Consider the following 23741-nt stretch of genomic DNA (forward strand, 5'->3'; position numbering starts at 1 on the left):
GCCAAACGGTCCTCGCAGAGTGTAGATAAGTACGTAAGTTCAAGAGTGATTGAACACATGATATTCTATATATACAATACACGGAAAGCTCAACCAATAAGTTAACTAAACCATTGAATAGGCTCATTCGTAAGGGTTATAATTATGATTATTGTTGTCAAATCGTTAAGGATAGCATTTATTGGTACTAATATTGATTCGCTCTTGAGGCTTTTACATAGAAAATAACATTCTATATTTAAAAGCATGACATGTCTTGTGTCCTTATTGTATGACTTATGATGTACCTGCTTGGGAAGAATTGAAACTGATTTTACATACGATGGGGACATAATTTTTTGTTGGTTTAGTCTGATCTTGAGCTGGCAAGTCAGTAAACTGCTGGTAGTCCTCAGTACGTACATTTAAGTAATTTATATTCAGTTTCTTTATTTTCGTTGTAACAAGGGACAGACCTTTTTGAACTGATTTTTAAAAGGGGTGATCACGCCAAAGTACTTTAACCCCTCCGCATTTTTTGCGCCTGTCCCAAGTCAGGAATTTCTGGCCTCGATACATGTATGTCTTGTTTCGTTTTCACCTTTAGTTTATTTTTTATGTTACTTGAGTATACAGCGGCATGCAACTCTATCGCTGTACATGTGTATAATGATGTTTTGGGGCCAGCTGCAGCCTGCCATCTGGTATGAAGGTTTCCTCGTCTTTCATTAAAGACCAATGCGTTCCCTTGATCCGACATTTTTATCACGGTGGAGTTATTGTTGTCTCTATGACATATACACCATACTTATTCTTGTTCAATCTAAAATTCTAATTCTTTAGAACGTTTTTTTTAATAATGTGTGTTTGTCTGTTTTGTTTTGTTTTGTTTGTTGTTTTATTTTGTGCATTTTTAGGGTTTGTTTGTATGATTTTTTGGGAATGTTTGAATATTGTTGATTTGTGTTGATTTGTTCTTTATCATTTGTTCGTTTTTTTAGCATTGCATGCCTGACTAGGCAAATGACAATTCCGCCTAAACCCACAATTTACAACTGACAAATTAGGAGATGACTGAACTAGCAGACTACGAAACTGGTAAGAATATAGAACACAGAGCATTTGAATTGAAATTTATATAATAGGATATGTTAACAATTTTATTTCATTCAATTTATTGCGGAAATAACTCATCCTGCTACAAAAAAAAATGAGATGCATATCATAAAAGAAAATGAAAACACACAAAAAAAAACAAAAACAAAACAAAAAACATAGACATTTAATAAACGAAAAGGATAGATAGATTTTGCATCTTTTTCTCCAGTGGACGACAGAAGAATGGGTCGAAGTGGCATAAATTCTCAATATTCGTATGATTACTTGTTTCACCCCCCAGTATTAAGTAACCCTGCAATCGAATGTCATTGAAATTTTTGTTCATGTTTAGAACGCAATTTTGCAGAGTTTTTTTGCAAAGAGCTACATGTTTAACTGGTAGTCATGGTAAATACCGATATTTAGAAAAAGATCTCAAATACTCACTATTATATAGTGTAGACTACTATAAATCATGCACATCATGTGGGACCGGCCGCTCCGAGTGTCGAAAAAAAAAAAAAAAAAAAAAACAACGAAAATAGGCCGCGGCAGCGCTAAGCTTGTCGTAACAGATGTTAGTGCTCAGAAACCTGGCCGGGAATTATTTCACATTTGCCTCTGAATATGTCCTCAGACAAGCCAATATTGGGCCTAGAAAAGCTGTATTGACTATTGGACCTTGACATTGCCTCAGTCTAATACAGCTATTCTAGGCCAAATTATTCTGTCATTTAGAAGTCATGTTTATCATTCTACATTCATCTTTTACTAATCTGGTGTAGTCAAACAACAAAGTGCCTCTGTGACCCGAAGTCCTTTGATCTCATTTGCAGTGATCCATGAGCAGATAACTCTAAAAATGGTGGCGATAAATTTCCCGGGAAAATTTTATGTTTCCTCTGCTTCAAAGAATCATTAAATTAATTGAAATCAATTAGAAAATAGGTAAACAAAAAATCGTATCATATACGAAAATAAATTTTTCAGCTAAATGACATAAACTAAAACATTTCAGACAGACCAATGAGGAAAAATAATGCATAGAAAATCCCCCTCTACAAGAATGAGATTTCATTGTTTTGATTTTGAGCCAATGGAAAAGCTGGCAGAATTGCATTTCACTCGTCATATCTATTAAAAGAAGGGTTTTCTAGATAGGTTGACCAAAGAACTTCAAGATCTGTAAGGGAATTCCATGTTCAAGGTCAATCTCAGTGTTTATTTGCAATGTTTCAGAGGTTACCCAAAAAACATGTTGTCATTAAATTTTCTCGTGTATTTGCACTCCAATTCCTCCAAACTGGCTTTGTGTGGTAAAATTAGAGTTGGAAATGAGTTACACATTATTCATTCCATTCTAACTTGGTTATCCTGTGTAGGTTTTGGGAGTATTTGCTTATTTACCCCCTCCCCCTTTTTTCCCCAACCCTTTGGTTTGCTTTGACAGTTTGAGAAAACATGACAAAATTTTACACTCAATAGAAACATTATGGACTTTCTTCTTTTATCTATTGTGAAATACCATACAAAGATTTATCATGACATAGCCATGATAGCTGTCAACTGTATTTGCAATTTTGAAATACTTTAGGGTAAGTCAACATCATGAAGATAGTTTTCAGACTAGTCAATTTTGTGTTATAATTTTACATTTGTTTTGTGTAGTACTATTTTTTTGTTGCTAAAAGTGAGACTTCAGTGCATGTATTCTTATTTATCAAACCTGAACAATACCTCAACCTTCGACTCCTCAGTTAACCTAGCAATTTTATAGGAATTATATTTTTTCATGTGCTCAGAAACTGCACATGGAAATACAAGTAAGAATCTATTTCATGATACTTATTGTGTATTCATGTCCTGCTATGATTGATACTTTACCTAATATACCTTCCACAACAAGTTGAAAATGTATGTTATGCCTTTTTTTTTGTCATTAAGGATACATGCCATTGGAAAACAATTAACAGACAGGTGAAAATGGTAGGTTTTTTTTTGTAAAACACCTTGTTCATTTTTTGTTGTATTTTAAAGCAATAAAAAATCAAATGAATAAATCGTCTGGAAAGAAGTTTTCCACCTCTTCGAATCTAGATAATGAATACATGCGCATGCAGTTGGAGATATTGTATCTGTCAAGTTATGATATTTCAAAGAAATTTTTTTTTCATATTTTAGAAAATTATTTGATAATCTCCTTCCACAGTCAGTGTTAAGATGTTGTGAACAAACTTTGGAAATTCCTTGTCAGTCCTCTTGGTTCCATCCATTTAAGACAGATAATATGTTCTTTATATTTTTTTTAGTAATAAACACAGTGGTATGCATGTCTTGGTGTATGCATGCGTGCATCTCAATTTACATGTTTGTTTATTTTATCATTATAGAGGATTTATTTACTGGTGGCTGTATTCTTCACTTGGATTTTTTTTCAAAAGATTCCAGTGTTGGACAAAACTTAAAACAATCAGCAATATACAATGTATTTCATGTTATTCAAGACAGATATGTACTGCATCGTGATGGTTCTACATTACAAGAATATTTTCATTGTGTATATTGAGCCAAAGTGTACAAAAAGCTATATTTTATACAGAAAAAAAAATATTTTCTGATTTTTTTTTTTTTAAATTTAATGTTGATATTTAAAAAAAAATCAAATTCAATTGACAACAATATTAGAAAATATAAAAAGGAATTTTATTAGAAGAAAATTTTTTATATGAAAATGAATTTCTAATGTCAAAAAGTAAAATTTTGATATATGAATTCTCAATATAAAAAAATAACTATCTGTTTCAATATTAAAAATTTAGTTCTATTATTCAAGAATCAATATCTAATATGAAAGTAAATTCATTGTAATAAAATGAATATCTGATTCCATAGACTTGTTTTTAATTTCAGGTTTATGCTAATACTAAGGCATAGTTTTCTGATATTAGCAAATAAAAAGTTAATATTAAAAATGTATTTAATATCCACATTGGCTTACAAGTCATTGTGGTACAAATGAGTGCAAGAAGAATATTTTGACAAAAAGTTCTTTTCTTCTTTTTATTATAACCTAGTTACGTAATTTTTTAGACATTTTTAATTGAATATATGGGTTGAAACTAACTCTGTTTGGAACTTCCAAATACTTCCATACCGGGTTACTTCCCTTGCTCGATGCGTAATTTAGAAAAAGCTGACAGAATTGCATTTCACACCAGTTTATGACTGCAAACTCTGTGTAGTAGTCTCAGATTACAAATAATTTAGTATGTTGAAATTTCTACGCAGTTCAGAATTGGAAAGTGAAGATATCTTAATTTTTTGCCGGCAACCAACAAATTTCTGACAAAGGGGTAGGTGACTTAATAGCTGACAGAATCATTCCTACTGATTAATTTCGCTGATTTGAAAAGATAAATATGTAGATAAATAATCAAAGATTTGAACATTAATTTTATTTTTTATCGATGGTAATAGAAATTGTCACAAGAAGCGAGTTTCCATCAGAAATCAAGCCGCTAAAAACATCACCATTCTGACCATGATTTGTCATGTGACTCTTGCAAATGAAAACGACGCCATTTTTTACTTTGCTGTTCGGCTGGTGTTTTTTTATTTATTTTTATTTTTTATTCTACTTCAAAAACATCAGATTAGTAAAAGATGAATGTTGAATGATAAACATGGCTTTCTAAACAACAGAATAATTAGGTCTACCGCTATTTTTGACCCAATACTACTGTATTCAGACATGATATTGGGCCAATGTGAAAAAAAAATCTATAAACCTCAATTTATGTAATGTATATACATGTACATTGTATAATGTTTATTATCTTAACAGTTTAAAAAAAAGGTTATACATGTAGTGTCTGTTCAACAGATTAACTAAAATGTAATTAGTTATGGTTGTATCAAAACAAGAAGTAATCAAGATAACCAAGGTTATAGCAGTAATCAAAAGAATGTAATCTATGGACAAAGACCAGACATTGAAAAGAGACAAACTCAACAAAGAACATAAAGTAACTAAAATGATACAAAGTAACAAAAGTAAATGAGCAACTTTGACTCCACTAAACATTTAGAAATTTGCTTAAAGCTACCTTTAATTGTTTCTTTTTCTAGCAACTGAGAGCAGTACTCTAGCAACTGAGAGCAGTACTCTAGCAACTGAGAGCAGTACTCTAGCAACCTAAACCATCAAACCATCAAACCAGAATGATATGTTCTACCTGTTGACATATTGTTTGTAGAGTATTAAATCTCCCTCAATGAATGGTGGGATTTAAACCAGAAGAGTGACAAATTGTGTTTGTAGAGTTATTTCCCTTTGTCAAATGGTGGGATTTAAACCAGAAGAGATCCACCTATCATCAACAGAGTATGCAGGTGTTGGTGCTGTGTGTGGATTTGTAACTAGAGTATTATGTCAGCCACTTGATGTTGTTAAAATCAGATTTCAGGTATGTTTATTATGTACTGAAATTAGTTTCTTTTGAAATCTTATATCAGGATCTGTTCTTTCAGGAAAACCTTATTGTTGAAAATTTTTTCTTGTGCTCCTTAACTAAGATTTGTGAAAAAAAAACAAATATAATATGTTTTGATACAATCTGTCCTCTTTAGAAAAAATAATTCTTTAAAAAAAACTTTCTTGCACATATACATATGCATGTACAGTACACCCAAAGAGTATGGATTCTCAAACTCCCATTTTGGAGTCCCTTTTCGGAGTGACTCCATGAAATTCCCCAAAATGCCATAAAAACCTGGAGTGATCTTGGCATACTTCCTCCAGAAAGGCAATAAAATATTCCCAGCTGGGAGTTTTTTATTGCCCTGATTATCATTTGAAGTACTGCCTACACCCTGTCTTACCTGTTAAGTGAACATGATTACAATACACAAGGTAATAAAATACTTGGAGTAACTCTGAAATACTCCCAAAAGGGCAATAAAATACTCCCAGATGGGAAAAATCACTTGGAGGATTTTAGGAGTGGACTCTAAAACTCGGTAATCCACTGGACACTGAAATTAAAGTTAGAGAATCCTTCCTTTCTGAGTGTAAAAGACATTTTTTTTAGTTTTCAGCCAATATCTTGAAAACTATGATAAACAGAAAGAAACTTTCAATTGCTGAACTGATCCTTATGATAAAAATCCTACCAAAATCAAAATTGTTGGACAACTCCTTGTTAAGTTTATAGCCCTTTAACCTCTTGGTGTAATTTATCAGTCTTCTTCATTAATAGTGTATGCCAGTTTTCAAAATATGTATGTACCATTCTTTGTAAGAATCAGGCAAATTGGGTGACACATCATGAGTTTAATTTTGGTATTTTTGCCTTAAATATATTTGATAATCTAGAAAACAACTGAAAAGCTGTTTAAATTTATTTTGAAGCATCTGTGACATAGATATTTTTTCACTGCTTATTAAAAGAAAAAGTGTAGGAAAATTTTTCTCGCCATTTTTCCATAGTGCATTTTAACTAAATTTGACCTATCAATATCTTAAAACAGCAAATTTTACAAACACTTTTATGGTTATTTCTGGAGGTATAATTACTTGGATAATGCAATAAAATCTCTGTGTTTTTTCTTTCATGCACCACTCCTTATACTTTTTGTACTTAAAAGTACAATGAAAAGTATGAAGTATGAAGTATTTAGAGATATTCAATTTATTTGATTTCATTTTGTATTCAAAATCATATGACCTTTTAAAATTTCAGCTTCAGATAGAGCCTATAAGAAAAACAATATTAAGGTCAAAACCGTCTAAATATCATGGAGTTGTACAGGCATTCCATACTATAGTAAAGGAGGAAGGAATTACAGCCTTATGGAAGGGTCATGTTCCTGCTCAGATCCTCTCTGTCACCTATGGCATTGCTCAGGTAAGAAAGAAAGATACCAGTTTAATGAAATGGTCATGTTCTGCTTAGAGTAAGAACTGAATAATTGCCTTCTTGAAGAGTAATCAAGGGAACCTAAATTCTAGCGGAAATCAAAAGAACACAATCCTGGAACAAGGACCAGACATGGAAAACAGAGACACAAAACAAAGAACATAAAATAACCAAAATAATAAGTACAAAGTAACAAAAGTGAATAAACAACTCAAACTCTACTGAAAACTGGGAGCATGACCAGGTGCACCAGTAGTGTAAGGCCTTTCAAAGTTAATTTTTTTTTGGTTCTCATATCATTTCTCATAAAAACAATTTTTTTTCTTTGTTATTGCCTGAAGATGTGATGAGAGTGTTTTTTTTCATGTTGTTCATAGACTGTAAAATTGACAAGGAAGGTGCTTTCTTGTATTAATTTTATTGATACAGCAATAAAAATGGATAATGAACCACATTCAAAAGGGATGGTTTTGATATGTACATGTAAATATCACCCTTTAAACATTTTGAAATCTTCCCTTGCAGTTACAATGACAAAGAAGTTGAACACTAAAATTTTAAAAGCTAAATTTTGATAAAAATATAGAATATAGGATTTTTTTTTTAAATTTGCTGTCTTGGCCTATGCCATGTACATGTATGTTGACAATACTAAAACTTTTGATTTATAGAGAAAAATAACACTTATTAAAATAAAAAAAATAATACATTGGTCTCTGTTCATTATATTTGCACATTTATGTTCCGATTTTATAAAATTTGGTGGTTATTTGAGCTTACTTTGAAAGTAGTATTGTTTGTGGGATACCAATTTTCGTGGTTTTCATGGTTAGGTCAAACAGCGAAATTTGGTTACCAAGGAAAGTGAGATTTCCATTGATGTTGTACACTAAAAACCATAAATTCAAGAATCCACAAATTTGTATTTCATCCCTGATTCACTAAAATTGGTATCCTTGAATTAAATTGGAATTATAACTTTAAAGTTCTTATAGATGCCGTTGAGGACTATGCAAGAAAATGGATAAAACGAGAACAAGAAGACATTGATTCTCTGTCAGAGTGGTTAAAGGCCATGAGGTCTTTAATTTTGAAACAAATGAAAGTTTTAAGTAGGTCAATGAATGCCAAAACTACATCGGTTTTCAAAGACCTCGATGTAGCAAAAATATTGTCTATAATACATGACAAATATGTTGTCTTACCAGCAGACAAAGCCCAAAATAACATTGTTTTTGTCTGCAAAACATTTTACTTCCAATGTTTATTATCAGAGGTAGACGTAGAAAATAATAGCAGTGACAAGACATATACTGCTACCACACTCTCCAAAAGAAGAGATTGTGGAAAACCATAAATCTGTGCTATCCTCTTTTGGTCTCTCTACCAAGGACAATGATTGTGATTTACCGTCTATGTACTGGATTCCTAAAATCCACAAAAATCCATACAAACAGCATTTCATAGCTGGATCTGCAAAATGTACCACCAAACCTCTTTCAAAGCTTTTAATTTCTATATTTGCAGTCCTACCACAACACTTGTTACTCCCGTAGTGGTATTAATTCAATGTGGATCCTGAAAAATTCAAAAGATCTTTTGGAGACAATCAGTTCAAGACTATTATCTGAATATAAAAGCATTAAAACCTATGGTTTTTCAACATTGTATACTTCTATTCCCTATACTCAGTTAAAATCCCGACTAAAAAACATTATACATCGTTGTTTTTCCTAAAAATATTGTACACCTAGATACAAGTATATAGTTCTTGGTAGAGATTCCTCATACTTTGTAAGAAATACTTCCAAATCATCTTCCAAATATACAGAATATGTCTACAAAATGCTGGAATTTTTAATAGACAACATATTTGTCCAGTGTGGTGGACATGTTTTTCAACAAATGGTTGGCATTCCAATGGGAACAAATTGTGCTCCTTTACTTGCTGACCTATTCCTTCACTTTTATGAGGCTGACTTTATAGCTGATCTGATCAGAAAGAAAGAATATTGTTTGGCTAGATCCTTTAATCTCAGTTTCCGCTATATAGATGACGTATTATCTTTTAAACAATCCTAATTTTGGGGATTTGACACATCGCATCTACCCCAAAGAACTTGAGATAAAGGATACTACAGACACTGTGAAGTCAGCCTCATATCTTGACCTACACTTAGAAGTCGATGGTTAAAGGAAAACTATTGACCAAACTTTATGACAAACATGATGAATTTTCATTCAAAATTGTCAACTTTCCTTTCATCTGTGGCAATATCCCTTCAGCACCTACATATGGAGTGTTCACATCACAACTCATACTTTATGCCAGAGCTTGCAGAAACTATGCAGACTTTTTGTATCACGCTAGAACTCTGGAACAGGGTTATGTTGCTACAAGATTGAAGTCACCACTACAGAAGTTTTTTGGTCATCATGAACTCATGGATCGTTATGGTGTATCCATCTGCACCATGAAAACTGATTTATTCAACGGGTCATAGTTTTTCTTTCCTCGTTTGTCTACCACGGACTTGACATTTTAATAGCAACTCGGCAGTTGTTTCTAGAAAAGCAGAGGACACTTACCCTACCAGTGCACCTGGTCCATGCTCCCAGTTTTTAGTGGAGTCCGAGTTGCTCATTTGCTTTTGTTACTTTGTATGTATGATTTTAGTTACTGTATGTTCTTTGTTGTGTGTGTCTGTTTTCCATATCTGGTCTCCGTCCCTGGATTACATTCTTTTGATTACTGCTATAACCTTGGTTCTCTTGATTACTCTTTTAAATTACATTGTCCTTTCACAGTACTGATGCCTTTAAGAGCCCACAAAAACATGTATACATGTACATGTATATTTACAAAATATGTTTGGTAAACCTAATTTTAGCAACTATTTATTGTATTGATATGAGAAAAGTGCCACCTGGAAAACAAGGGACTTTTTTCTCTTACAGAAAGGGGATGGTTCCTAAATTAAAATGTGGCTAGTTGCCTTCTTAAAAATTCATATTGTTTCAAGTCATACTATAGGTCACCACAGGCCGGAAGATTTTTGGCAGCACTATGTATACCAAATTTGACTGCACAAAATACCTGTACAAGTGGGGGTATGCTTAGGGCTGTTCCAGAGAAATGTGTGTTGAACACCCATGATATCTAAGGGTACCATCAACACATTGAGATTAAGATTCAGCGCAATTGTTAAATGGAAAATTCTGTAATTTTACCCCCTCCCCCCCTCCCCCCAACCAGCACATTAATAAATCGATGGGGTTCTGCCCCCGATACACTTCTTTCTGAAATAACCCTTAGCACCACAATGTGTTCAACTTCCTGTTCCAGTTTGCTGTCAATTTGAAGTAGCTCTTGTTAGTACATGTAATTGACTCATTGTTTTTGTTTCAGTTTGCTTCCTTCGAAATATTAACATCTTTGACATGGAGGTATCTACCAGAAGATTTAACAACGAATTACCGTCCAGTGACACACACAGTTTGTGGTGGTCTGGCTGGGTGTATAGCTATCACTGTTGCCCAGCCTGCTGATATTCTCAGGACAAGATTTGTATCTCAGGGAAAAAACAAGGTACATTGGCACCATTTTTTACCAGGCTTACTGTCCGTCTCTATATCCTTGCTTTGTCTTTTTCTATCAGTTTCATCCAATGTTTCATTTGGCATGAAATAGGTGAGAAACACCACTTCTTGATTTCAGAATACTGCTTTTCTCCAAGAAAAAAAAACAGAATTTTTTTCTTTTTGCTGTGATCACAGTTACTGAAAACCTTTTTGGTCGATTTTACAAGGTTTTCAGGGAAATGTCCATGGCTTGGTTAAGATAGGTTTACTGTGTATTACAATATTTTTTTATTGATTAACTACTGTTTATTACAATATTTTTTATTGATAAATTACACTTAAATCATGTCTGTCACTTACTCTTTCCTCATTTGATTCAAACACATTGCAGGTATACACATCATTGTATTTTGGTGTTAGAACTATGGCCAAAGAAGAAGGACTGTTGTCATTTTACAAAGGACTTGGACCAGCACTTGCCCAGATTGGCCCACAAATGGGACTACAGTTTGGTTTTTATGCAATGTTTACAAAACTTTGGGAAAAATGGTTTAAAAAGGCAGGGTTGAAAAAACCAGGTCAGTATAAATTAACTTCTTCAGTTCACTTGGATCTATCATGGTGCATGCAAGACTTTATGCTATTTTTAGATTTTAGCCCTAATTTTATAATGTAACTGTTAGAGAGGAGTGTAAAATGTTTAGAGTTTTTTTACCATATTTTTTGCCTCTTTATTGATAGGTCAATTGAGTTGCATGTATATCACTGTCTGTTTGTTCATCACATTGAGGGGGTACCTACTTTGTGTGTTTTGTTACTCAAAAAATGCTCTCCCAATATATATTGAAATTTTACACAGTGTTTATATACACATTAAAGATGTGCACCTCATAATATGGAAAGGTTTGATAAAAGTTTTTCAACACTTTTGGCCAGTTGAACTTGGCCATCTTTGGTCACCTTCTGTTGTCAAGGGTGATGATTGGGGTTTTTGCATGCTACCCTTCCCCCTTAAAGGGATTTGTTAGTAACTGCTGTTAGTAGTAAACTAACAGGTGTTGGTGGTGGAGCGTAGCCCTCGGTAAGAGTATGTCCTACTAATGACTGATGTGTTGGAGGTCTGGCCTAATCCCTGACCCCACATGAATCTGAGAGTGTTTTCCCTCTCTAACCCTCTTTGAGATATTGTAACTGAAAAATGTCTTGTCAAGGTTACACTATACATACTTAGTGTAACTCAAATGTTACTGAAATTTTGCAAATTGTTATTTACATGTTGAAGATGTGCATCTCTTATTTTGGGCTCATTTGTTTAACTTGCTTAGTGTTTATATACATATTGAAGATTTATATTTGTTTTCAAGTGTTAAAAAGTGAGTAAGTTTTTATTGATGAAGGGTTCAAATGATTGAGTTTATTTTTGATTACCCTGTTAAAAAAATTTGTTGTTACAATTTGTTATGTCTTAAAATTATAATTCATTATGTTAGTTGTTTTAGAATTAAAAAGATGAATGTTTACAAGTGTCATACAGTATTTCTTCCCTGTGAAATATTGACTCTGGGGTTAAAATATCATAGCAAAATTTTGACCATCCCCTATTTAATCATGATTTGTCAATGATAACAGTCCCTGTATGAAATATTAATGCCTTTTGCAATTTATTAACCTCTCCCGTATGATAATTTAATCCCTGCTGCAATATTTTAACCCCCTCTTCTTGATTCCCGAATTTCACAACTCTATCTTTATAAAAGATAACTGCCTTATGAATCATGATCTGTATGTATGAATAGAGCATTGATTATGTACAGTGATAGTTTGATTTGTGTGGGATTCAAGTTTTGTCTAGAAATTGTATGGTGAAATACATATCTAAACCAAACCTCTTTTTGGACTTTTAACTGGGTTTGGTTTAGACAAGTGTTTGGATTAAAGAGGTGTTTGGTTTAGACAGGTGTTTGGTTTAAAGAGGTGTTTGGTTAAGACTTGTTTGGTACAGAGAGGTGTCAGGTTTAGACAGGTGTTTGGTTAAGATGTGCTTGGTACAGAGAGGTGTTAGGATTAGACAGGTGTTAGGTTTAGACAAGTGTTTGGTTTAAACATGTGTTTGGTTTACATAGGTTCATTGGAACTGAAATAAGGGGACTTACAAAACTGTCTTGTTTATATAATCATTGACAATTAAGTAATATTTTACACAGCCTCCAAGTTGTAACAATAGATATAACAGAAAGAATTAATTAGTTAAAATGTACTGAACAAATTGGTATTTGCATGTAGAATGATTTTAATGGTTGGAACTGTGATAGCAGCAGTTAGCAAATTGTAAACAAAACAAATACTTACTAGCTTAACCAGTAGATTAGGCATGATTAGGCATTTTCTTTCTAGTTCTTTATTTAAAAGAATCTGAATATCCTATCAGTGGTTTTTGTTTCAAATTTCATGAATTCGTGGATCGTTATGGTGTATCCATCTGCACCATGAAAATTGATTTGTTCAACATGTCATAGTTTTCCTTTCCTCATCCGGACTTGACTTTTTATGAGCAACTTGACAGGTGTTTCTAGAAAAACAGAGGACATTTGCCCTACCGGTGCACCTGGTCCGTGTTCCCAATTTTTAGTTAAGTCCAAGCTACTCGTTTACTTTTGTTACTTTGTATGTATTATTTTAGTTACTTTATGTTCTTTGTTGTGTATGTCTGTTTTCCATGTCTGGTCTTTGTTCCTAGATTACATTCTTTTGATTCCCGCTAGAATCTTGGTTCCCTTGATTACTCTTTTATACCCCCCTCACTAAGCGGAAGAGGACATAGAAATAATGGTGTCCATCTGTCTGTGCTTCCATCTGTCCAGTATCACTTGTGGATGTGACTTTTTGGAAATAGTTTGACAGATTTTGTTCAAATTTTGTAGGGTTCTCAGTCACCTTTGAAAGTGATTAGTTTGTGCCACTGTTTTGATTATTACCAGTTTTACAGGAATTATCAGATGGGACTTTTGCACGTCAACTGTTTTGTGGTAGCGGGGGTCATTTCATTATAAATTGCTTGTTAAGCGAGGCAGCCAAGAATTGAAACCATATTCTCTTGCAAAGGAAACAAACAAACTAGCCAAAGGCTGCCAATGCAGTTTAGCTGAAAAGGAACACTGCATGGTTGTTACAATATATTGACCACAGTCTTTTCAAAGGCTATGTGTTTTTTGTTTGGAAAGAATGCTTGTTTTCATTAGCCCCCCTTTTTTTGTTCCTGGTTGTCATGTTTAATTACAGGTTTATAATGCATTTTGCTTTGAATTCACAGTATTTAATATTGTTTCAAATGACACAGGATTAACAACAAGATTAATCAAACAAACTTTTGTTTCTTAAAATAAAACTAAAATATTTTGAGCGAGCAAATAGGACATGACTCTCCCCACTCTAACCGAGGATCAAGTTAAATTTTTATCACATTAATGCCTTTGCCGTGTTAGGTATCAAGTATCTGCATTTACATGTGTATGGACATCAGCATAATCCAAATCGTCTAATGAAATTTTATCAAATTTCCTTCAGTTGTTTAAGAGAATTTAGGCTCATGTGCTACATATATGTGGACAGGCAGACAAGAAATGGACAGTGTTTCCTGTACCTTGTACTGAGTTTTACTAGTATAAAAGTTACCATTCAGTGCTTTAAAAACAAACCTGTTCATACTTAACAACTAAAAACAAATGTTTCATTAAAAAAATAGACTGGTCAAGTTTTAAGTAGCACTCCAGCTAAGAATCATGCAAAATGTGATACTTGGTAGGAAAGCCTACATATTTTTATTTTTGATATTTTGTATGAAATGCTTTAGTAAACAGAAATTAACATTTGGTTTTTCATATAACCCGTGCTCATAGGAGATAAAAATTATATAGAATGCACTGTAGATTTCAAAGTTTAGGGAGATAACTCTGTAATTGACACCCAAATACAATAGAATCTATTGGATTTTCAATGTTGATTATCTCCTAAGAGCAGGCAGAATTGAATGAATAATTACACATTTCATAGTATAGACCCATAAAACAACTTAATTACAAAAATAAAAATATGTAGCCTTTTTTGTGATGTATCACATTTTTGCAGATTTTGCATGATTCTTACAAAGACAGCTACTTAATACACTTACATTTTAGATGTATAACAATTTCTTAAATCGACATGATCCTATACTAATTAGAAATTGAATAACCTGAAACTTTGTTGTGTGTAAGTAAACATTAAACATTAATAAACTTGTAATTAAAAAAAAAAATATTTGTTACCTTTCCTCATATACTATACCTCATGGTATGCATTTAATGATAAGAGTAAATTGCCCAAGTTTCTTACATTAATATTCTGATATTATTTAGCTTCATTCCATCACATAGAACAATTATGGGTTGTTACAACCAGAAAGCTGTTTGGACTAAATTCTTTTAAGTTCAAAAATGAATACTAACTCCCAGTTTAATTCACATGAATGGATTGAAGGAAATATAAGCTCAATGTATTCTAAAACTGCTAAAATACATTTGAATGTAAAGAAAAGTTTTCTCTTTTATTTTTATAATTAAATGTTCGGAATTTCAGTTAGGTTTTGAGGAACCCAATACAAGGAAAAAGGGGCTTACAAACTTCAATCTATTATAGTGCATGCACATGTTGTTCAACTGGAAAAGCCCTTCAATACTATATTGATTGCCTCAATCATACATTACTACAGTATAACCCATGCAATTGCAAGATATGTCCCAAAAATATCGGTTCACAAGTTGTCCTGCGTAAAAATCCCCATGGAAATTTTCCAAAGTTGGCAGGTATGAAATATTGCTATGTACATGTACACACCCTAGTTACAGAATTTATTGTTAAAAGGCTTTTGACCTAAGAATGTTTTATTTTGTTATTGTCAGTTAAGGACAGTATAAACTTGTATACATCAAAAATTTAAATGTAAAATTTTGTTTTTGAATTAAAGACCTGTTTACAAATCTTTAAGAGAAAAACAATTTAGTTTATAATTACACACCAGAAAACTCCAGTCCATTGAGTGTTGATTTAGAATCTCTAGGTGCACTGTTTTTATTAACATGTCCAAGATAGAGAGTTCCTGATTGTGACAGACCTGAAGAATATGGACATAAAGCAATACCGATGTCTTTGAGGTCTATGTAGGTGATAAGATCTCCATTATTATTCAGTTCATAAAGATGGGTACGTGTAGTACTAAAGTTCATGATCAGTACATTGTCATTGGGAGTTACAATGATACTGACAGATTTAAATGGTTTACCAGCTGTAGAATTGTCAGTATATCCACTATAATTATAGTACCTAACTCTTCTGCAAATTTATTAGGCTCGTTAAAATTACTTGAAATTTTATTCAGTGTTTTACTTTTATGAAAGAAGCAAAATATATAAATTTCAAGAAATTTTAACCACATGATTCATGAAAATGATTTCAATGATGATATAGTAGCTTCATCAATAAAACTTTTGATCACTAAGATGCTTTGAGTTTGATATCAGAATGTCCCACAATAAAATGTTTTGCTGATTTTTACAGAGTTATTTCCCTTAGGTATTGTGTATCCCTTGATTTATACATGTAGATTACTTCAACACATGCTGTCTGAAGTAAGTTGATTTATATGTAGATAAAATTTATTATGAAGTGTAGTTTTGTAACTAACAACAAAAAAATTATAGCCCAAACAAATACTTAAGAAATTTCTCTTGTCAATGACCGCTTATCCCACCATGCAAAGCATAAAGGTTGGTATTTGCCCGCCTGACCGCCCGGTAGGTCTAAGATAATGATTGGGAACAAATCAAAGGATTTCTTTTTAAAAATTTGTAATTGTTTAGTATGGATCTGCCTGGTGATTCATCATATCTCAAGGTGATCAATGAAACTGTTCGAATACATTACGTCTTAAAAACAACTTTCCCAATGTTCATTTCATTGGATCTGTTACATGAAATGTTGTTTTGACTGATTATAGTGTAAAAAATCTGGCAGAAAATTTTCCATTACTTCTCTCTAGTAGAACATTGTGCAAAATTTTTTTGATTTGTTAGGTAATTTTAAAATCATTTTTTCAGTCATCCATTAACGATTTAAAAATGTTTTTACTATTTGACATGCATATATTATAATATAAACATTACATTGGAACAAATGATTCAGTGGCAAAAATTATGTTGTGCCATTTCACAATATTGGGGGGGGGAGTAATTCAAAAGCCTTTTAAGATGGGAGCAAAACAGGAATGGAAGGAATGGAACAATCATAATACCTTAGGAAACTGATTTTGAAGTTGACATGAAATATTATTCATTTATTTTTGCAAAGACAATGAATTTTCATTTTGATGGTATGATACACTTTTCTGTCAGAAAATCTTCAAGTACAGCAAGTTAAAGTGTTCTATATTTTGAATGGCACTTTGTCTCTGTGGTGTGGGTCAACTATTGTCAGTTTTCTTTTCAATACTTTTTGCCTCTGACTGAGGCCATAAGACTGAAAATTTGGGCTCATCTTTACTTTTTTTACGTTTTATTTTTATTTTATTGTTCACTTAATGTTCCACAGACTGGTGACATCTGAATGTGTCAGTTCTGTCATTCCCTATATTTTACACAGTACATTGTGTACCACACATGCTTTTGTATATTTTGTAACCTTGGTGACAAATTTTTGTAACCCATTCATTTTTTTCTTTGACATGGTGACAAATTTTTGTAACCCATTCATTTTTTCTTAGACCTGGTGGCTACCGCAGCTCTTGGAGCTGATATTTAATATAAGATGATAAAGTAAGCATAGCACTTCCTTTCAAAAAGCAAATTTATTCTAGTTCACTTTATTCAACAATCACATACATGTATTTAATCTGTTTGTCTGCATTTGAATTCTGTCTTATGACCTTTGTTACTCCCGAAGTAGTATCAATTAATTCAATGTGGATCCTTAAAAAATCGAAACATCTTCTGGAAACCCTCAATATTTGATTATTATCAAAATATGATAGCATCAAGACCTATGATTATTCAGCTCTTCCCTATATTCAGTAGAAATAAAAACCTTAAGCATTAAACATCGTTGTTACTTTTTTAAAAAAAGATGGAACACCTAGATTCAAATACACAGTCCTTGCTAATGATTCTTCATATTTTGTAAAAAGCAATTCCAAATCATTTTCTAAATATACCGAAGAAGACGTTGTTAAAATACTGGAATAATTGATAGGCAACATATTTGGGCAATGTGATGGACAAGTTTTTCAAAAGGCAGTCGGCATTCCCATGGGAATTAATTTTGCTTTCACTCATTTATGAGGTTGATATTATAGCTGATCTTATCCAAAGAGGAACACAGTTTAGCGAGATCCTTTGAACTCAGTTTCTGTTTTATAGATGATGTGTTGTCTTTAAACAATCCTTGATTCGGGGATTTTATGCACTGCACTTGATATAAAGGACACTGCAGACATATTGTCAGCCACACATCTTTACTGACTATATAAATTGATGGAAAAGAAAAATTCATTACCAAAGTATACGACAAAAGCGTTGAAACCTCCTTCCGTATTGTCAACTTTCCTTTTGTATACATGTGGCAACATCCCTTCAGCACCTGCGTATGGAGTTTTCATATCACAACTCATATGTTATGCCAGAGCTTGCCGAAACTACATGGACTTTTTGTACCGTGTTAGACTTCTTACAACTAGGTTCTGGAACAGGGTTATGTTGGTATAAGATTGAAGGCATCACTACAGAAGTTTTATGGTCGTCATCATGAACTAGTGCATCGTTATGATCTATACATCTCCACTGATTCATTTTATTAGCAACTCGCTGGGTGTTTCTTAAAAAGCTAATTTGAAAACCTCCATCTACCATTTTGGCTATATATTGTTTCATGTATATTGTATGATTTGGTTTATAATTATGGTCTGATACTTTAATAGCTTATGTGGTAGTGTATAATTATTGGGCTTGCTGGTGTACTTTTTAGTATAAGATTCAGTGTTTTCTATTTCAGGTGTTACAGAAAGTGTGATGTGTGGTTCTGCTGCAGGGATGATATCTAAGACATTAATCTACCCATTAGACGTTATCAAAAAGAGACTAGAAGTTCAGGGTTTTGAGAAAGCTCGGAGTGAATTTGGTGCTGTCAGACATTACAGCAGTCTCCATCACTGCTTTGTCACCATAGCGAAGGAGGAACGTGGTCTAAGGGGACTGTTTAAAGGACTATCCCCCAGTCTATTAAAGGCAGCTTTAGCTTCTAGTAGTAACTTTTTGATATATGATCAGTTGTGTTACTTAGTTCGTGTTTATCATTCATCATGATAATAATAGATGTTATACCCAACCTGACATAAAACATAAAACTTCCAAAATTAGTCTGAGAATGATTGTTTTACTGTTTGTAATATCATAAAATTCTGAGACTTTGAATGGATTTATCATTGCAGAAAAGAATATTTTCAGTTTCAAGTTGTGTGGCACTGGGGCCTGATGAGAATCCAGGGAAACCTGCATTAAGCAAACTCCATTTGGACTTGTTCGATTAAGACATGTGTTCCATTTATCAGGGTTCAAAATGCATTTAAAATGATGTAATGGGACTTTGCAGAAGTGCCTGTTTTTGACAGGTGTTTGGATAATTCAGGGTTTGGTTTAGACAGGTTTCACTGTACATTCTTTTGTTTATTTTCAACTAGCTATTGAAATGTAGGGTCTATTGATTTGGTATTGAATTATAATTTCATTTTTGCTTTTGATGAAGATTACATTTTATTTTTGTTTGACCAATAAGGTGGTATACTACTGTCTCCTCAACACCAATTATATGTACCTCATATTGAGAAAGACAGCTAGAAGAGCAATGGTAAAAACTGACCATTTTTATCATAATTATACTTCAATGTTTATTTTCTATTGTTAATCAAGTGTAACATTATAACTTACTACTCCACAATATCTTGATTCTTCTCTATTCCTGGTCAACAGTTTATACTTAGTGCCGTATACGTATTTCACGTTTATCCTTGAAAGACATTGAAATTCAATACAGTGTAATGAGATGACTATCAACCTTATGGTGGCGCAATTCGCTTCTGTTCCATTATGGTTCAGTAGAATAAAACGTATGTCACCTGAATTCTAGAATTTATTACCTCTCAATACAACTTACCTTTGGTGTTGCTTCAGTTAACAGTAAGTACCTCATGGGACTAATTTACTGTTCCCCTCATGACCATTCAACAAATGTATAATGTACCAGTTTATTGTCTATAAAACGTGATAAGTGAGTAATGGAAAGTCTCGAGGCTTTTTCACATATAATGATCAATACATGTATGTACTTTTATTATACAGGAATATTCACTAACCGATGAAAACATTCAATATGGTCACATATCCATCTTTCACATTGGACATTATCTCATTTATTTGTTATCCAAAACAATGATGTATATTTCGCACTGGACAATGAAAAAGTGGCTCATATGGTCAAACATAATGACATGCAGAGGTTTATTACTGTTTATGTTGCATTACTTATATTTGCAATACTTATATTTGCAATGATAGTAAAATAGGATATAGTTCAGTTTGTACAATACAGAAAATATTTTAGTTGGCCATATTTGACCGAAACTGTATTGGCCATCTTAGGATTTATTTGTTAAATGATGGCAAATGTTAGTTTTAGCATGTTGTAATAATGCTTCCAATAATTTGTATTTCAGTGGTGAAAGAAAGTGAAATTTCTTTTAAAAGGAAACATATTCTTAGACATTCTATTATAACTGAAACCTCCATTATATTTTACTGAAAGAATTTGTACCAAAAAATCATCATCCATTCCAACACCAAAATGCCTAAAGCTATTTGACACCAAAAAATACAAATATTTGACACTTTTTTGAATGAAAGGCAATGTTTAAATTTTCCACAATTCTAATAAAGAACAATAATCAATATTAAATCTTATTCATAAAATGCTAGTATCTAATCCACAATGATTTGCAAAGATGAAATGTACAAGTGCTTAAGGTAGATTGTACGTAATATTTTTAGTAGATAGATTTTGAACAAATTATTTTTACATCATTTAAACACTAGTATTTAGTTGAAAATAGATATGTCCGTATTATTTTGCTAGATGACAGAAAAGAATGCTCCTTGTAATAGGTATTATCTACCTTGATATTATAACTGTGCCATTTACAGGTTTATTAATCTCTTGAATATTACTGTTGATACTTAATTCAGACGAAGTAAGAAAGTTGGGTTCCTTTTGCAATATTATATATCGGCTAAAAAGATCCCGAAGCGTCAGCAGTGGGATGACGTTCAAACTAAAAGTTGCCTTGAATGTGAACACATGTAACGGAGACGAACTACTTTGTGGTAGTAATTTCTTCACAATGCAGCGAACTGAATAAAAAAGCTAAAGATTGATTAATTGATCGTGGTTTTAAGACCTTTAGCAGATACTTTTTTGCATTCAAGGATTAGAGCATTTGATCAATCGAATAAAACTTGGGTTGTACTAGTCAGACACTCAGGCTTACAGAGGCAGGAGCCTGCTGGAAGACTGCCATGTAACCCTCTCGGATACATTATTCTGACTGAGACAACCAGTCGTAACTTACATACTCTATCTCCTGTTTGTTCCGTTATAGGAGAATCAGTAATTACAGGTTTTAAAGTATTCGATGTTACTTTTATCAAACTCACAACCTGAGACAAGCATGCTACCAAAATACCTCTCAGGTTGTTACTTTTTGCAATAGATTTCACATGTACATGCATGCACATTAGTGGTGTTAATTGTACGATTTTGGGATTTATCTATTAAGTATTTGTTTGTCTGCTTGTTTTTTTATCAGTTACATATTACACAAAATCCGTAAAAGATTTATGTTTTTTTATGTTTTTTTTTTGTTTTGCTTTGGTTGATTATAATGTCACTTTTTACACAGTTCACATGTTTTGACATGTTGTTTATCATTTAGTGATGTTATGATTTGTTCTTATTTGTGTTCCTCTGACAGATTGTTATTTGAGTATGCTTTTTATTTGGAAGACAAAGTCGTTATTATATGGCGAATATCTTGCTTTCTGATTTTATGAAAAAAAATCTGACATTATACAGACACACACTGTAAAGGACCTCCTCTTAGTGTTATCTCTTTAAAAAAAACTCGGAATATAAAGTAAGTAGGGTATCATTTCAAAGAGTGATCAGGAAAACCAATATTCGAGTGTTAACAGAAAAAATATAATTCATTGATACATACTATACGGGGCAAACAGATACACACAAACGGCAAACATGAAATATCCAAAGTAATACGTACAAAGAAACAAAAGCAATTGAGGAACCCGGAGTACGAACCAGGTGCACCGGTAGGTCAGGCGTCCTCTTCTTTAGGAACACCCACCATAAAATGTCAGGGTCTTGACAGGATAAACAGGTAGACAAAATTAAAGGTCTATGGTAGTAATTCCTGTTAAATATTCAAAATCTAAAGTGACGGACTCAAATACGATTCTCAATAAATTTCAAAAAGTTGATAAAAGTTTTCATTCATCTAGTCATTCATCTATAGATAGTTAAATACCCAGATTAATCGTGTTTACTCCAAAAAAGTCGGTACACCTAGATGCAAATATGTAGTAGAGAGATTGTACATACTTTTTAAAACAATTCCAAATCATCTTCCAAATATACCGAAAAAAATAATTTCAAAATGCCTAATTTTTTATCGACAACATATTTGTCCAGTGTGGTGGACGCGTTTTTCAACAAACGGTCGGCATTCCGTCCGAAACAAACTATGCTCCTCAACTTGGTGATATATTACTTCACTCTTGTTAGCCTGACTTTATAGCTGATCTGATAAAAAAAGAAGGAGCATCGTTTAGGTAGATCATTTAATATCAGTTTCCGCTATAAAGATGACGTATTATCGTTAAACAATCCTAGTATCGGGGATTTCATCACATCTCCCCAAAGAACTTTAGATAAAGGATACTACAGACAATGTGAAGTCAGCTTCATATCTTGACCAACACTTCCAGATCGATGGTAAAGAAAAACTATTGACCAAAATAAACGACCAATGTGATTACTTTTAGTTCCGCATTGTCAACTTTCCTTTCATTTGTGACAACATCCCTTCAGCATTGGACGCTTGCGCTGCCGGTGCACCTGGTTCATGCTCCTAGTCTTTAGTGGAGTCCGAGTTGCTCATTTTCTTTTGTTATCATGTATTATTTTGGTTATTTCTTGTTCTTTTTTTATGCTTCTGTTTTCCGTGTCTGGTCTTTGTCCCTGAATTCAATTCTTTTGATTTCCGCTAGAATCGTGGTTCTCTTGATTTCTCTTTCTTTTCTCACACAGAAATGTCAAAATGTATGAAACCCATAATACTGCTTTAGATTTGACCGATTGGTCCAAAAGTAAAATACCGAAGCAGACACTGCTAAAGTTCGCCAATTTAAAAAAAAATAAACAAACTTTTAATTTTGGCTTATAGACATCAATGTAGACCAATTCAGACAAAACAAAAAACAAAAAGCAAAATTCATAGTGAGGTTTGTCACATATAAAAAAAAATAGCCATGCTTTATTACTTATAGGAGTCATTTCCATTAAATCAAGGGTAATTAGTACGGAACCATATTGTACTATTGAGAAATGTTCCATATAATTTCGCTCAAGTTATTGTGTCCCATTCAACATCTTCCATACTTAGATTCAAATCCTATGTCACAGAGAACATGAAGGGGATGGGGTGTTGTACGGATACAAAATGTCTACTAAGAAGACGATAGTGGCATTACTTTGTTTCGTATATACAAAATGTAGTATCGATGCAAGTATCGAATTAAAATAGTTTGGTTAAGAAAAAGTGCAAATTAAGTGCAGTCTAATTTTTATCATCACATCACTCCCATTCAACTTTTAATGAAAATGAAATATCTTCAGTTCTAACCATTGATCTGAGCAAAAAAAACATTTTACAAGCCATCACTATACTTAAATATTCAAATTGTCTTTTTACAATATATGAAACAAAAAAACCGGGCAGTTGCCCACTTTTTACAT

At 32.7% G+C, this 23741-nt stretch overlaps 1 protein-coding gene across 3 annotated transcripts; it reads left to right on the forward strand.

Annotated features, from left to right (window-relative positions):
• The first annotated feature begins 1370 nt into the window (after positions 1-1370).
• On the forward strand, positions 1371-21730 carry LOC148620409 (mitochondrial thiamine pyrophosphate carrier-like). Of its 3 annotated transcripts, none has more exons than XM_088581271.1 (6): positions 1371-1485; positions 5206-5543; positions 6819-6983; positions 10405-10584; positions 10969-11155; positions 18654-21730. In XM_088581271.1, the coding sequence occupies exons 2-6, from the start codon at positions 5418-5420 to the stop codon at positions 18962-18964; spliced, it is 969 nt and encodes a 322-aa protein (XP_088437397.1). In that variant the 5' UTR covers positions 1371-1485; positions 5206-5417; the 3' UTR covers positions 18965-21730. The 3 variants fall into 3 exon arrangements, with proteins under 3 accessions (XP_088437397.1, XP_088437396.1, XP_088437398.1); XM_088581270.1 differs by having other exon boundaries at positions 1383-1485; positions 5227-5543; XM_088581272.1 differs by having other exon boundaries at positions 1389-1485; positions 5248-5543.
• Positions 21731-23741: the final 2011 nt, after the last annotated feature.

Source organism: Perna viridis, chromosome 4 (assembly GCF_037379345.1).
Source record: "Perna viridis isolate PV_CMFRI_1.1 ecotype Kerala chromosome 4, ASM3737934v1, whole genome shotgun sequence".
Taxonomy (NCBI): domain Eukaryota; kingdom Metazoa; phylum Mollusca; class Bivalvia; order Mytilida; family Mytilidae; genus Perna; species Perna viridis.

What these genes read in the sequence shown, in the direction of transcription:
- LOC148620409 (XM_088581271.1), top strand. Translation starts at nt 5,418, where the DNA reads ATGGTGGGATTTAAACCAGAAGAGATCCACCTATCATCAACAGAGTAT. An exon ending in TCACCTATGGCATTGCTCAG is followed by an intron (nt 6,984 to 10,404) that starts GTAAGAAAGAAA and finishes TTTTTGTTTCAG; the next exon opens with TTTGCTTCCTTCGAAATATT. An exon ending in GGCAGGGTTGAAAAAACCAG is followed by an intron (nt 11,156 to 18,653) that starts GTCAGTATAAAT and finishes TTTCTATTTCAG; the next exon opens with GTGTTACAGAAAGTGTGATG.